At 42.0% G+C, this 16,742-nt stretch overlaps 1 protein-coding gene across 2 annotated transcripts in view; it reads left to right on the top strand.

The window, feature by feature from the left end:
- The first annotated feature begins 1,507 nt into the window (after nucleotides 1-1,507).
- The window catches only part of LOC135545544 (transcription factor COE1-A-like), a 149,773-nt gene continuing 134,538 nt past the window's right edge, over nucleotides 1,508-16,742 (top strand). For both annotated transcript variants that reach the window (XM_064973214.1, XM_064973213.1), the window contains exons 1-5: nucleotides 1,508-2,293; nucleotides 3,039-3,195; nucleotides 4,036-4,099; nucleotides 7,266-7,321; nucleotides 7,609-7,682. In XM_064973214.1, the coding sequence (XP_064829286.1) occupies nucleotides 2,160-2,293; nucleotides 3,039-3,195; nucleotides 4,036-4,099; nucleotides 7,266-7,321; nucleotides 7,609-7,682 (485 nt within the window). In that variant the 5' untranslated portion in view covers nucleotides 1,508-2,159. The remainder of the gene's footprint in view (nucleotides 2,294-3,038; nucleotides 3,196-4,035; nucleotides 4,100-7,265; nucleotides 7,322-7,608; nucleotides 7,683-16,742) is intronic.

Raw genomic sequence — 16,742 nt, 5'->3', positions numbered from 1 at the left:
ATCCTCCATCATTCTTAAATGGAAGAAGTTTGGAACCACCAAGATTCTTTCTAGAGCTGAGCAATCCGGGAATCTTGGATTTTGCCAAAAGGCACCAAAAGGACTCAGATCATGAGAAACAATATTTTCTGGTCTGATGAAACCAAGATTGAACTCTTTGGCCTGAATACCAAGCGTCACCTCTGGAGAAAAGCTGGGATACTTTGCAGCGGCAGGGACTGAGTGACTACTCAGGTTCGAGAGAAAGATGAACAGAGCAAAGTACAAAGAGATCCTTGATGAAATCTTGCTCCAGAGTGCTCAGGACCTCAGACTGGGGCAAGGATTTACCTTCCAACAGGACAACAATGCTAAGACAACGCAGAAGTGGCTTCAGGACCAGTCTCTGAATGTCCTTGAGTGGCCCAGCCTGATCCCGGACTTGAACCCGATCAAACATCTCTGGAGAGACCTGGAAATATCTGTGCAGCAATGCTCTCCGTCCAACCTGACAGACCTTGAGAAGATCTGCAGAGAAGAATGGGAGAAGCTCCCCAAGTACATGTGTGCCAAGCTTTTAGTGTCATACTCAAGAAGACTGTAATCGCTGCCAAAGGCACTTCAACAAAGTACTGAGTAAAGTACCCATTTTAAGTTAAAGAGCTCTAAGAGGGCTCTAAGAGGGTTAGAGGTTGGATTGTTTCCATGGATTGTTTCCATGTCCGCAACACAACAAACTGTTCTATTTGTGGCGTGCGTGATGCCCACATTTTGGTCTTCCCAACTGTAAGTGCTTGTGATAAAATGTCATCTAGAAGCTACTGATCTTCTGTATTTTCCCTAGGCAAGCCAGTTAAGAACAAATTATTACTTACAATGAAAGCCTACCCCAGCCAAACCCAGACTACACTGGGCCAATTGTGCACCGCCCTATGGGACTCCCAAGAACAGCCAGATGTGATACAGCCAGGATTCAAACCAGGGACTGTAGTGACACCCTTTGCACTGAGATTCAGTGCCTTAAACTGCTGCTCCACTCAGACAGAAGTGCAACATTTAAGGGAAGAATTTGGGGGGTTTTGGCCAAAGTAATTCCATTTATTAGTGGGTGCTGCAGCACCCCTACTTCCCCCGCTACTGTGAGAGGAGTAGATTATCTGTCTATAGTCAAAGTAGAGGTAGTGATCTTCTCTGGTTGGGAATGAGACAATAGATGGCAGTATTGCATTAAAAAAGCGTGCGTGTGTGTGTGTGTGTGTCTGAGAGCGAGAGAGATGTCAAATCACAAGGCATGCCCATTGATCACGCACCCACACACACACTCTCTGGTTAAGTGATTGGGGCGGGACTGTGTGTGCGTATTAGGCTGGGGATGCAACACGGCTGAGTTGAGGACCATCGATAGATGATGATCAACGACCCTGCACGCACTGTGTTTGGGGGCGTTACCCACCACTTCACCAGACACGCCCGCTTCCCTTCGAGCTGAGTTCACTGGTATTCGGTATTCGTTTGCCGGAGACTTTCAGAAGTGCTTCCTTTGATAAGAAAATAACGATATACCACAAATCACTCCCGAAAGGACAGGAGCAACGAACGGATCAATCGCCTGGTGGAGGTTTTGCCTCTTCTGTGGGACTTCCTTAATTCCTACTCCTCGCGCGCTCCTTTTATCTGAGAACTAGAGAGATTTCTGAAAGAAAAAACAACAACAGTAGGCTAGAGGAAGAAAGAACACTTGTTTGATTGGTTGATGCCTGTTTGTCTTCTCTAAAATATTGTCTCTTTCTTTTTAAGTGACGTTTAATGACTTCTGGCAGCGCTCCTTGAACCAGAAGACACCCAGCGCTTCTCATCCTCTTGGCTCCCCCTCGTCACTTTCACCTGATGGTCCAGGAACACGTATCTTCTTCACAAGAGTTGTTGACGCACAGGTCACTGATCCCTGGATATTGACAGCTCCTTTTCCCAGTCCACGAGCAGACCCTCATATCGTTCATATTTCTCTCGCTCCCTCGTTACTGAGAGAAAACTAAAAAATAAGTGATAAACATTACGCCTAACCATCTCTATCGCGGTCTGTGTGATCAAAAGCCACGGGGAAAGAAGGAAAGGGAAACGATAGAGAGAGGGGGCGAGAGGGAAATAGTGAGTGACGGGAGGAGGAACCGTGAGTTTTGATGTTTGGGATCCAGGAGAACATCCAGAGGAGCGGAAGTATTATGAAAGGAGAGCCCATGGTGGCCGGGATGAACGCTGTTCGGAGCTGGATGCAGGGCGCCGGGCTGCTGGACGTCAGCACAGCCGCCCAGAGGTAAGCCCGAAGTGGCTAGCCAGAAGGACCACATGTGTTTAGGGACAGGATTGCGCTCCCAATTGACTGCTGGTTTTCTTTTCGGGGCGTATAGCCTAATATTGACTAGGGATGTTTTATTATAGCTTTTGCATGCAGGCTTTATGTCTGTGATTGAAGCTAGGCTATAGCATAGCCTACATACTGTTTTTATTTATGTTTTCTGTAGCCTATTTGCTAGTAGCCTATTAAATCAATCAAAATTAACACTATATCCAAATGACTAAAAACATGTCAGACACGGGCCTAGTTATTAGCACTGAGTTATTTATAATGAAACCTCAATAATTATAACGCAGTAAAACAATAATACAACCACTATTTTTGAGACAGGTTGATTATTACAGTCGACAAAACGGCCCCCATCTAGCATAGGCTATTCATGTAACGTTAGCGACCAAATCCAAACTATTCTTATTGGCTAAGGCTATACTTTGACAGTTTGTAAATATATGTTTTGACCCAGAACTATTTTCAGAAATTTGCAAATGACTTCAAATATGACATTTCAGTCTGAATTTATTTAAAAAAAATTGGTTCAAATGTAAAATAAATATCAAGATATATTGACGATTTCGGGGACCAGAACTTTAGTGTTTTACTCTTTTACTTCTAATTTTTGAAATAATTTGTAATTTGTGAGCGAATTCAGTGGCATACATGTGAAAGTTGTGCTAACGGGGCTTGGTGCTACTTGTATCCGCAGCGGCGTGGCTCTGGCCCGGGCACATTTCGAGAAGCAACCGCCCTCCAACCTCCGCAAATCCAACTTCTTCCACTTTGTGCTGGCTCTGTACGACAGACAAGGCCAGCCGGTGGAGATAGAGAGAACCAGCTTCGTTGGATTTGTTGAAAAGGAAAAAGTGAGATTTCCTAAAACATTATACATTGATTTGACATCTGCAGCAGTTTATTTACATACATTAGCCTTATTAATATATTGCTTAATTTACTACTACAATTAACAATGCAAATGCTGACTTACAATAATTTATATTGATATGGATTAGAGTTTTTCTTATATTAGTTTAGACCACATGGTAGGAATCCGCAGTCCAAGCTGTTCGATACTTTGTGTTGTATTAATTATTCAAATCCCTGGGCGCGTCGATCATGTGCACATATTCCATTGTTTTAATGTGAAATTGTAGCATAATTTATAGCTATTGACAATATTACAGCACTAACCGTTTTGAATTATTTATGCAAGTTTGCAAGTGTCTCCAGTCAACTCTTTAGACATGCAATTTTCTTCTAGTAGGCTATTGTTGCAGTATTAACATCTAATGTATTTGGTTCAAAACAATAAAATGTATTAGTATAGTATTATAAGCCAGAATTCGTAGCCTACCAATAGTAATTTCACATATGGCACCAAGGCAGTGAAGTCATTCCCATAAGTTCTGTTTATCTTGGGACGTTTTTTTGGAAATTATTGACATATCGTTTTTTAAAGTTATTATATATATCGTTTCTGATATTGATATTGAAATATATATTTTAGTACATTTAAAGATAATGTTTTGGCCTTTTGTAAATCTGTGTGTGTTGTGGATTTGCTCTTCGTGACGTGACCGAGTGTGTGTTGTGGATTTGCTCTTCGTGACGTGACTGAGTGTGTGTTGTGGATTTGCTCTTCTTGACTTGACTGAGTGTGTGTTGTGGATTTGCTCTTCTTGACTTGACTGAGTGTGTGTTGGCAGGAAACGCCAGGGGAAAAAACCAACAATGGGATACAGTACAGGTTACAGCTCCTATACAGCAATGGTACGGTCAGCACACACACACACACACACACACACACACACACACACACACACACACACACACACACACACACACACACACACACACACACACACACACACACACACACACACACACACACACACACAAATGATTTGAATAAAATATATGGGATAAAAATAATGACAGTAAATGTTTTGTTGATATATGAAAATAATACTGATTGTTATTATTATACAAATCATTAATTTAATGTAAGTATTAGTATTAGCCTATTAATACTATAATTTTTGAATATCTACTTTTTACAAATAGTTTATTCAATAGCCTATGTCATGTATAGTTGGACCTTATGTATGTGGCTCGGTGAACGATGGCCTTCTGTCTGTTTTAGCATGAACCAATCCAGAATATTGTATTTGAATTGAATCTGAAACTGAAATGACCATTAGGTCTATGATTCTGAGCACATCGCAAACACTAACAGCATTCAATTCAAATAAAGTACATACAGTGAGTACAAAATATTCAGAACACCTGATCTTTCCATGACATAGACTGACATGGTCAATCCAGAGAAAAGCTATTATCCCTCATTGATGCCAATTGTTAAATCCACTTCAATCAGTGTAGATGAACGGGAGGAGACAGGTTAAAGAATTATTTTCCTAATGTTTGGTATACTCAGTGTATAGGCCAACTCTCTTTGTCTCTCCATTTGTATCTCTAACATCTCTCTCTTTACTGTACATCTCTCTCTTTACTGTATATCTCTCTCTTTACTGTATCTCTCTCTTTACTGTATACCTCTCTCTTTACGGTATATCTCTCTCTTTACTGTACATCTCTCTCTTTACTGTATATCTCTCTCTTTACTGTATACCTCTCTATTTACGGTATATCTCTCTCTTTACTGTATATCTCTCTCTTTACTGTATACCTCTCTCTTTACGGTATATCTCTCTTTACTGTATATCTCTCTCTTTACTGTATATCTCTCTCTTTACTGTATATCTCTCTCTTTACTGTATATCATTCTCGTTACTGTATCTCTCTCTACTGTATATCTTTATCTTTACTGTATCTCTCTCTCTTTACTGTATCTCTCTCTCTTTACTGTATCTCTTTATCTTTACTGTATCTATCTCTCACTTTACTGTATATCATTCTCTTTACTGTATATCTCTCTCTACTGTATATCTTTATCTTAACTGTATCTCTCTCTCTTTACTGTATATCTCTCTTTACTGTATATCTTTATCTTTACTGTATATCATTCTCTCTTTACTGTATATCATTCTCTCTTTACTGTATCTCTCTCTCTACTGTATATCATTCTCTTTACTGTATCTCTCTCTCTTTACTGTATCTGTCTCTCTCTCTTTACTGTATACCATTCTTTCTTTACTGTATATCTTTATCTTTACTGTATCTCTCTCTCTTTACTGTATATCTCTCTCTTTACTGTATATCTCTATCTTTACTGTATATCTCTATCTTTACTGTATCTATCTCTCACTTTACTGTATATCATTCTCTTTACTGTATATATCTCTCTACTGTATATCTTTATCTTTACTGTATCTCTCTCTCTTTACTGTATCTCTCTCTCTTTACTGTATATCTTTATCTTTGCTGTATCTATCTCTCACTTTACTGTATATCATTCTCTTTACTGTATATCTCTCTCTCTACTGTATATCTTTATCTTTACTGTATCTCTCTCTCTTTACTGTATCTCTCTCTCTCTCTCTACTGTATATGATTCTCTTTACTGTATCTCTCTCTCTTTACTGTACATCTTTATCTTTACTGTATATCTTTTTCTTTACTGTATCTCTCTCTCTTTACTGTATATCATTCTCTCTTTACTGTATCTGTCTCTCTCTCTTTACTGTATACCATTCTCTCTTTACTGTATATCTTTATCTTTACTGTATCTCTCTCTCTCTTTACTGTATATCTCTCTTTACTGTATATCATTCACTTTACTGTATCTCTCTCTCTCTACGGTATATCCTTCTCTTTACTGTATATCTCTCTCTTTACTATATATCTCTATCTTTACTGTATCTATCTCTCACTTTACTGTATATCATTCTCTTTACTGTATATATCTCTCTACTGTATATCTTTATCTTTACTGTATCTCTCTCTCTTTACTGTATCTCTCTCTCTTTACTGTATATCTTTATCTTTGCTGTATCTATCTCTCACTTTACTGTATATCATTCTCTTTACTGTATATCTCTCTCTCTACTGTATATATTTATCTTTACTGTATTTCTCTCTTTACTGTATATCTCTCTCTTTACTGTATATCTTTATCTTTACTGTATCTCTCTCTCTCTCTTTACTGTATCTCTCTCTCTACTGTATATGATTCTCTTTACTGTATCTCTCTCTTTACTGTATATCTCTCTCTTTACTGTATATCTTTATCTTTACTGCATATCTCTCTCTTTACTGTATATCTCTCTCTCTACTGTATATATTTATCTTTACTGTATATCTTTATCTTTACTGTATATCTTTATCTTTACTGTATCTCTCTCTCTTTACTGTATCTATCATTCTCTCTTTACTGTATATCTCTCTCTTTACGGTATATCTCTCTACTGTATTTCTCTCTCTCTTTACTGTATAGCGCTGTCTTTACTGTATATCATTCTCTCTTTACTATATATCTCTCTATTTACTGTATATATATATATATATATATATATATATCTCTTTACTGTATATCTCTCTCTTTACAGTATCTTTCATTCTCTCTTTACTGCATATCTCTCTTTACGGTATCTCTCTCTACTGTATATCTCTCTCTTTACTGCATAGCGCTGTCTTTACTGTATATCTCTCTCTTTACTGTATCTCTCTCTTTACTGTATCTATCTCTCTCTTTACTGTATATCATTCTCTTTACTGTATATCTCTCTCTCTACTGTATATCTTTATCTTTACTGTATATCTTTATCTTTACTGTATCTCTCTCTCTTTACTGTATATCATTCTCTCTTTACTGTATCTCTCTCTCTCTCTTTAGTGCATATCATTCTCTCTTTACTGTATATCTCTCTCTTTACTGTATATCTCTCCCTTTACTGTATCTATAATTCTCTCTTTACTGTTTATATCTCTTTACTGTATATCTCTCTCTTTACGGTATATCTCACTCTGCCTATAGGTATCAGGACAGAACAGGACTTTTACGTGCGCCTCATCGATTCCATGACCAAACAGGTACCATCTCTTTCATGAATTGTGACAGTGTGTGTGTGTGTGTGTTTGTAAGTGTGTTTGGCGAGAGGTGAAACTGGACTGTGGATGTTGGAAGAGGTGCTGGAAGGGCCAGATGGTGCACTATACTACAGTCTGGCAGACCAACTGCTCACATGTTATATATCTCATGCTACCAGATGAAAAACATTTTGTGTGAGGATGTAAAGAAGAATCACTACGATGCAAACTGTTTTACTAACAAACATCTCTCTCTCCCTCTCTCCCTCTCTCCCTCTCTCCCTCTCCAGGCGATCATCTATGAGGGACAGGATAAGAACCCTGAGATGTGTCGGGTTCTACTGACTCACGAGATTATGTGCAGGTAAGACGGATAACATGTGTTGAGAGAAAGAGGGAGATGAAAGAAAGAGGGAAAAAGAGAGAGAGAGAGAAAGAAAGGGAGAGAGAGAGAGAGAGAGAAAGAGAGAGAGGGATTATGCAAACATATATTCTCAGTGTGTGTTTGTCTCCCCTGGGTACAGTCAGATGATCGGTTTATTCAGAAACAGCTCATCAGTCTGCTTCCCCCTCCCCCTCTACCCAAAATGCAACTCTCCCCAGGTACTGTGGGACCACAGCATGACCCAGTTCTGAGAGGGAGAGAGGGAGAGATTGGGGTTAGGGAGAGTCAGAGGATGGGAGGAGGAGAGGAGCGAGAGAGAACGAGATATACTATGTATACAAAGTATATTGACACCTCTTCAAATTAGTGGATTCGGCTATTTCAAGCACACAGCCATGCAATCTCCATAGACAAACATTGGCAACAGAATGGCTTTACTGAAGAGCTCAGTGACTATCAACGTGGCACCGTCATAGGATGTCACCTTTCCAATGAGTCAGTGCATCATATTTCTGCCCTGCTAGTGCTGTTATTGTGAAGTAGAAACGTCTAGGAGCAACAACGGCTCAACCGCCACTCAAGCTTACAGAACAGGACCGAAGTGGAAACTTCTAGGAGAGACAACGGCTCAACCGCCACTCAAGCTCACAGAACAGGACCGAAGTGGAAACTTCTAGGAGAAACAACGTCTCAACCGCCACTCAAGCTCACAGAACAGGACCAAAGTGGAAACTTCTAGGAGAAACAACGGCTCAACCGCCACTCAAGCTCACAGAACAGGACTGCTATGTGCTTAAGCGCGTAAGATCAGCATGCGGAACGCCAAGCGTCGGCTGGAGTGGTGTAAAGCTCACCGTCAATGGACTCTGAAGCAGTGGAGTGATGAATCACGCTTCACCATCTGGCAGCCCGATGGACAAATATGGCTTTGGCAGATGCCAGGAGAACACTACCTGCCCGAATGCATAGTGCCGACTGTAATGTTTAGTGGAGGAGGAATAATGGTCTGGGACTTTTTTTCATGTTTCGGGCTTTGTTCCTTAGTTCCAGTGAAGGGAAATCTTAACGCTACAGCATACAATTACATTCTAGATAATTCTGTGCTTCCAACTTTGGGATAGGCCCCTTCCTGTTTCAGCATGACAATGCCCCTGTGTACAAAATGAGATCCATACAGAAATGGTTTGTTGAGATCGGTGTAGAAGAACTTGATTGGCCTACACAACCCCATCGATGAGTTGGAATGAAGACTGTGAGCCAGGCCTCATTCCCCAACATCAGTGCTTGACTTCACTAATACTCTTGTGGCTGAATGGAAGCAAGTCCCCGCAGCAATGTTCCAACATCTAGTGGAAAGCCTTCCCAGATGAGTGGAGGCATTTATAGCATCAAATGGGGGACCAACTTCAACTCCATATTAATACCCATGATTTTGGAATGAGTTGTTGGACAAGCAGGTGACCACATACTTTTGGTCATCTAGTGTATAGAGAGAAAGTTGAGGTTTTATAAAACCTTTATTTCATACTTAATTGTTAACACAAATAATGGCACACTGTGCCTTTTCAGAAATTTAACAACAAACATCTCGTTCCTAAATAAAAATGTGTTAAATTAAATATTAAAGCATATATATATATATATATATATATATATATATACATTAACTAATTTCATCAACAAAAAATAGTTCTCTCCTTCATAAACCCACTTCTCCTCAACGACAATCTTTTACAGCCGAGAAGGACTTAAAATTAACTTTTATTCTAGATTTGACTAATCCTTTAAAAACACATCTTACATCCTGTCCATATCCAGTATCTATTTTATGTTTCCTGCTCAGAAAAAAATTACATCTATCAAGGCACAAGGCGAGACCCAGATGCAAATGGTTGGAGTCTTACAATGTTTATTAATCCAAAGGGGAAGGCAAGAGAAGGGTCGTGGACAGGCAAAAAGGTCAAAACCAGATCAGAGTCCAGGAGGTACAGAGTGACAGACAGACTAGTGGTCACGGCAGGCAGAATGGTCAGGCAGGCGGGTACAAAGTCCTGAAACAGACAAGGGTCAAAACCAGGAGGACTGGAATAAGGAGAAGGCAACAAGCAGGAGAACAGGAAACAGGAATGCTGGTTAACTTGGAAACATACAAGACGAACTGTCAGAGAGAGACAGGAAACACATGGATAAATACACTGGGGGATATAAGGGACACCTGGAGGGGGTGGAGACAATAACGAGGACAGGTGAAACAGATCAGGATGTGACGACATCTTAGCTTGTCCCAAAAGAAAATGTAACAGTTCACATTTTATTTTATTTTGCTTACTATATTGAAACCCCAAAATTAAACAGTGTTTTTGAAAATCTCCTCTACTGCTGTAAATAAAGACTCAATTATTTCAAAGAGGTTTTATCCTCTCACACGCCATAAAACAGTGTTATTGAACATCTCCCCTACAGCTGTAAACAAAGACTCTAGTATCTCAGAGAGAGGCTTTATCCTCTCACACGCCATAAAACAGTGTTATTGAACATCTCCCCTACAGCTGTAAACAAAGACTCTAGTATCTCAGAGAGAGGCTTTATCCTCTCACACGCCATAAAACAGTGTTATTGAACATCTCCCCTACAGCTGTAAACAAAGACTCTAGTATCTCAGAGAGAGGCTTTATCCTCTCACACGCCATAAAACAGTGTTATTGAACATCTCCCCTACAGCTGTAAACAAAGACTCTAGTATCTCAGAGAGAGGCTTTATCCTCTCACACGCCATAAAACAGTGTTATTGAACATCTCCCCTACAGCTGTAAACAAAGACTCTAGTATCTCAGAGAGAGGCTTTATCCTCTCACACGCCATAAAACAGTGTTATTGAACATCTCCCCTACAGCTGTAAACAGACTCTAGTATCTCAGAGAGAGGCTTTATCCTCTCACACGCCATAAAACAGTGTTATTGAACATCTCCCCTACAGCTGTAAACAAAGACTCTAGTATCTCAGAGAGAGGCTTTATCCTCTCACACGCCATAAAACAGTGTTATTGAACATCTCCCCTACAGCTGTAAACAAAGACTCTAGTATCTCAGAGAGAGGCTTTATCCTCTCACACGCCATAAAACAGTGACAAATGGTTTCTCTTTATGTTGCAAAAACGACATCCATCTCCCACATCTGATTTAATGACAGATACACAAGCATTAACTGCAATGATGCCATGTAACACCCTCCATTGCATGTCACCAGTACCCTTTAGTAACGGTGGCTTGTACAATGCTCTCCATGCTGGCTTTACCTTGTCATCAACACCCTCCATTACATGTCACCAGTACCCTTTAGTAACGGTGGCTTGTACAATGCTCTCCATGCTGGCTTTACCTTGTCATCAACACCCTCCATTACATGTCACCAGTACCCTTTAGTAACGGTGGCTTGTACAATGCTCTCCATGCTGGCTTTACCTTGTCATCAACACCCTCCATTACATGTCACCAGTACCCTTTAGTAACGGTGGCTTGTACAATGCTCTCCATGCTGGCTTTACCTTGACATCAACACCCTCCATTACATGTCACCAGTACCCTTTAGTAACGGTGGCTTGTACAATGCTCTCCATGCTGGCTTTACCTTGTCATCAACACCCTCCATTACGTCACCAGTACCCTTTAGTAACGGTGGCTTGTACAATGCTCTCCATGCTGGCTTTACCTTGTCACCAACACCCTCCATTACATGTCACCAGTACCCTTTAGTAACGGTGGCGTGTACAATGCTCTCCATGCTGGCTTTACCTTGTCACCAACACCCTCCATTACATGTCACCAGTACCCTTTAGTAACGGTGGCTTGTACAGTGCTCTCCATGCTGGCTTTACCTTGTCACCAAGGCCCAGTTTTACCCTCCAAGGAGTGTATTTTCTATTCTTCAATTTATCTTTATTCAAAACCTTGACACACCCCATATGTAAGTCCTTCCCATTCACCTCATCCAAACCCACCTCTTCCAACCCTCTCAAATCCACTAACAATGCCTTTCTTTCTGACTTTGGGATATTTGGTGTAATCCGTAGTCTTGAAAATTGGGCATTTTCATTTTGTACCTTCTTCTTGTGATTATTAAGTATAAACCACTCTTCTACTGACAGAGCCTTCCAGCAGCTTCCCAGCAGTTGTCCGACAATCCTTTCCGACCTCAACCCCAAATGTTCAGCCAACCGTCCTCCATCCATTAAGATGGGCCCAGCCATGACCATTAACTGTTTTAGGGTGATGATTTTGCCTTTCACCAGATTCTTCCTCCCTTGCGCTATTACAGCCCCCCTGGCAAAGCCATGATCCTTCCAGACCATTTTCCAATCTGTAAAGCACAAGTTTTTTCCCAATTTTTCCCCTAAACCGCTCAACCATGAGACTCAAACTATCCACCTCTGCTTGATTTTTCACAAACATTACTATATCATCAGCGTAGGCTGAGAGACGAGTAGGAGGAATATCCTCAGAAATGTAACCCCTTCAATGCGAATTCTAATGCCATTTAGTAGTGGCTCGATAGCGATGGCATATAGCATTCCTGCAAAGAACACTAAAACCAAACCAAATTCTTCAAAAGTGTGCCGTGAGTATTGATGTTCAACTCGAACAAATGCCTTTTCTTGATCAATTGAAATTAAACCAGCATCCAACCCAAAAAAATCCACAATCGGGGAAATGTTATTCCCTATCTGCCTACTGGGAACACAGTAGGACTAGTCCGTGTGTATGATTTGCCCCATCACCCCCCTCAGCCTGTTGGATAAAGCCTTGGACAGGATCTTATAATCAGTGCACATTAAGGCCACCGGCCTCCAGTTCTTCACCTCCCTAGGATCACCCTTTTCTGGCAGTAGGGTGAGGACAGCCCTCCTGCAGCTTATCGGTAGTAACCCTCAGGTCAAACTATTGTTAACTACTGCTAGCCTCTCCCAACATGGCCCAAAAATACTTTAAAAAGTAAATGGGAAGCCCATAAATGCCTGGTGCCCTTCAATTTCCATGCCTTTTAATGCAGTGTATAGCTCCTGCAAAGACAATGGTTGTTCTAGTTCAACCTGAGCTCCTGCAAAGACAATGGTGGTTCTCGTTCAACCTGAGCTTCTGCAAAGACAATGGTTGCTCTAGTTCAACCTGAGCTCCTCCAAAGACAATGGTTGCTCTAGTTCAACCTGAGCTCCTCCAAAGACAATGGTTGCTCTAGTTCAACCTGAGCTCCTCCAAAGACAATGGTTGCTCTAGTTCAACCTGAGCTCCTCCAAAGACAATGGTTGCTCTAGTTCAAACTGAGCTCTTCCAAAGACAATGGTTGCTCTAGTTCAACCTGAGCTTCTGCAGCCACCTGTGGGAGCCCATCAAGGAACTATTGTGTCACTGTTTTATTCTCTTTGTACTCACACTTGTAGAGCTCAGCAAAGAACTCTACTGCCCTCTTTCTAATTTCACTACGGCTAGTAGGCTCTTGTTCAACAGCTGATATGAGGTAATGAATAATTCTTGGTCCATTCTTTTTCTCTAAACCAAAGAAAAATTTGGATGAGGCATCCATTTCAGAGATTCCCTGAAACGTACTTCTCACCAATGCCCCCTGTGCTCTGATAGCCAGCAGGCCTCTTGAGGGCCTGAATATGGCCTCGGTCTCCTGCGGTCTCAACCAACGTCAGGAGTTCCCCTATTTAAGACTCTCAGGCGTTTATTGATCTGCTGATGTCTCTGGTGACATTCATCATGTACAGAATTGTTGAATCTGGATTTTCTCTAAATATCACCACCGTTGAAGAGATAAAAAACTGGCCTTTTGAGACCTCCACCACTCCCAGAAACGTCTCCACCTCTCCCAGAAACATCTCCACCTCTCCCAGAAACCTCTTCACCTCTCCCAGAAACCTCTCCACCTCTCCCAGAAACATCTTCACCTCTCCCAGAAACCTCTCCACCTCTCCCAGAAACCTCTCCACCTCTCCCAGAAACCTCTCCACCTCTCCCAGAAACATCTTCACCTCTCCCAGAAACCTCTCCCAGAAACCTCTCCACCTCTCCCAGAAACCTCTCCACCTCTCCCAGAAACATCTTCACCTCTCCCAGAAACCCCTCCACCTCTCCTTTCCACCTCTCCCAGAAACCTCTCCACCTCTCCCAGAAACCTCTCCACCTCTCCCCTCCACCTCTCCACCTCTCCCAGAAACCTCTCCCAGAAACCTCTCCACCTCTCCCTCCACCTCTCCTCTCCACCTCTCCCCTCCACCTCTCCACCTCTCCCCTCCACCTCTCCCAGAAACCCCTCCACCTCTCCTTTCCACCTGTCCCAGAAACCTCTCCACTTCTCCCAGAAACCTCTCCACTTCTCCCAGAAACCTCTTCACCTCTCCCAGAAACCTCTCCACCTCTCCCAGAAACATCTCCACCTCTCCCAGAAACCTCTTCACCTCTCCCAGAAACCTCTCCACCTCTCCCAGAAACATCTTCACCTCTCCCAGAAACCTCTCCCAGAAACCTCTCCACCTCTCCCAGAAACCTCTCCACCTCTCCCAGAAACCTCTCCACCTCTCCCAGAAACCTCTCCCAGAAACCTCTCCCAGAAACCTCTCCACCTCTCCCCTCCACCTCTCCTCTCCACCTCTCCCCTCCACCTCTCCACCTCTCCCCTCCACCTCTCCCAGAAACCCCTCCACCTCTCCTCTCCACCTCTCCCAGAAACCTCTCCACCTCTCCCCTCCACCTCTCCCAGAAACCCCTCCACCTCTCCTTTCCACCTCTCCCAGAAACCTCTCCACTTCTCCCAGAAACCTCTCCACCTCTCCCAGAAAAAAACTACAACATTTCCTGAAGTGAGCATCACTCAATAAAGTTATATTAAAATGCCAGTATGTTCTTTTGGGTTTTACAGCATTAATGTACACCACCACCACCTGTACAATCCCACTGAGGTTATCACACTTGATTTACAGACCTGAGATTGATGCTCAAAACAATAAAACCTATTTTACCTGGCCAGAGAGATGGTGTTCTCTCTCACATGGGCCTCAATGTTGGCTCCGTCAAATATCACACAGTTCATGCGTTACAATAAGGCATTTTTAAAAAGTCCTTAAGGCTATATGAGGTTCTTTGTGGTTTCTATCTAAATCACTGACTGTGCAGTTAAAATCCACAGCAAGAAATAAATAAGCCTTAGTGTTACATTTCTCAATGGTATTTGATAATGTCTCTAAAAAACATACACTCAACTACCATCCTGGGGCAAATACATTCATTTAATAAACACATAGTGATGTTTTCATACCTCGCTCTAATGCTCAACTACCTCTTCAACCTTATATGACAAAGTCAAAAACCCTTTTGAGAACGACACACCACTGCCCCCCCCCCACTCCTGTTGCCACGACTTCATTTTCAATATTACAAACAAAATAAAAATACAGAGTAAGAGACAGAAAACACATCACTTTACAGATTTAAGGCTACGACTGAACTCTTTAATTTCCTTTAGAATTTAAATCACCTGTTACTCTCATGCCAAGTTTCTTCTGTCTAGCGATTTCAGGGCTTGTCAAAACTCCCCGCGTTATTTTTGACATCAGAACTTTTGCATATTCAATAAACAAATCACTTTCAGGAAAAACATCTGTTACATAATCCTGCATATATTTCTTCTCTTTTGTCAATCTCAGAAATTGACGTACCTTCTCAATCCCATACCTCCCTTCCACCCCATTTCACTCGCTATTTTGTTGTGATGCGTCAGATGACTCACTCTCGCTATCCTCCCCAGAGGGAAATAGCATCATCACTTCAACCTGTTTATCCTCAACTGATTTATCAATCTCTACTTCCTGTTCATCCTCAACTGATTTATCAATCTCTACTTCCTGTTCATCCTCAACTGTTTTATCAATCTCTACCTTCCTCTTAGAATGAGAACCTTCATTTCAATCTCCAGTTGACCTCCAATACTTTCCGGCTGTTTCCCCAGTCTCACCGGCTGTTTCCCCAGTCTCACCGGCTGTTTTCCCAGTCTCACTGGCTGTTTCCCCAGTCTCACCGGCTGTTTTCCCAGTCTCACTGGCTGTTTCCCCAGTCTCACCGGCTGTTTCCCCAGTCTCACTGGCTGTTTCCCCAGTCTCACCGGCTGTTTCCCCAGTCTCACCGGCTGTTTCCCCAGTCTCACCGGCTGTTTCCCCAGTCTCACCGGCTGTTTCCCCAGTCTCACCGGCTGTTTCCCCAGTCTCACCGGCTGTTTCCCCAGTCTCACCGGCTGTTTCCCCAGTCTCACCGGCTGTTTTCCCAGTCTCACCGGCTGTTTCCCCAGTCTCACCGGCTGTTTCCCCAGTCTCACCGGCTGTTTCCCCTACCTCTTTGCTCTGATCCACCGTAAAAGCCCCTGTAGCCACACCACTCTCCTTTCCTACTTTTCCAACCACATCTGCCCACCTTCTCCCTTCCCCTGAACCCTTAGCATGTTCATCCCTTCAAAGTGGTGCATTAGCTGCACCAACGCTAGAGCTGTTTCCGGGGTCTGCACGCTCGTTCTCGGAACAATAACATACCAAATGTCCCACTCTTCCCACAGCCAAAGTTTGTAATTGGTTCAGTAAAAGCATAGAGCACAATCAAATCCGTCAATCTTAAACTGAATGCTAAATTCAGTTCGTCAGTATCCTTTTTTTAAATCATGTGCACTTATGATATACGACATGTTTCAGGAAAGGAGATTTGCATCCAAAAATAACCTTTTTTATTGTAGATACAAGTTGACCATGACGAGATAACTCTCTCTCAACAAGTTAACAAATGCAGATAACACTCACTCCAACACTCCATCTCTAACAAATGGAGATAACTCTCACTCCAACACTTCATCTCTAACAAATGGAGATAACTCTCGCTCCAACACTTCATCTCTAACAAATGGAGATACCTCTCGCTGCAACACTTCATCTCTAACAAATGGAGATAACTCTCGCTCCAACACTTCATCTCTAACAAATGGAGATAACACTCACTCCAACA

This window comes from Oncorhynchus masou, chromosome 9 (assembly GCF_036934945.1).
Source record: "Oncorhynchus masou masou isolate Uvic2021 chromosome 9, UVic_Omas_1.1, whole genome shotgun sequence".
In the NCBI taxonomy this organism is placed as follows: Eukaryota; Metazoa; Chordata; class Actinopteri; order Salmoniformes; family Salmonidae; genus Oncorhynchus; species Oncorhynchus masou.
The sequence above is the reverse complement of the archived record's forward strand: the minus strand, read 5'-3'. Positions and strand labels throughout refer to the sequence as shown.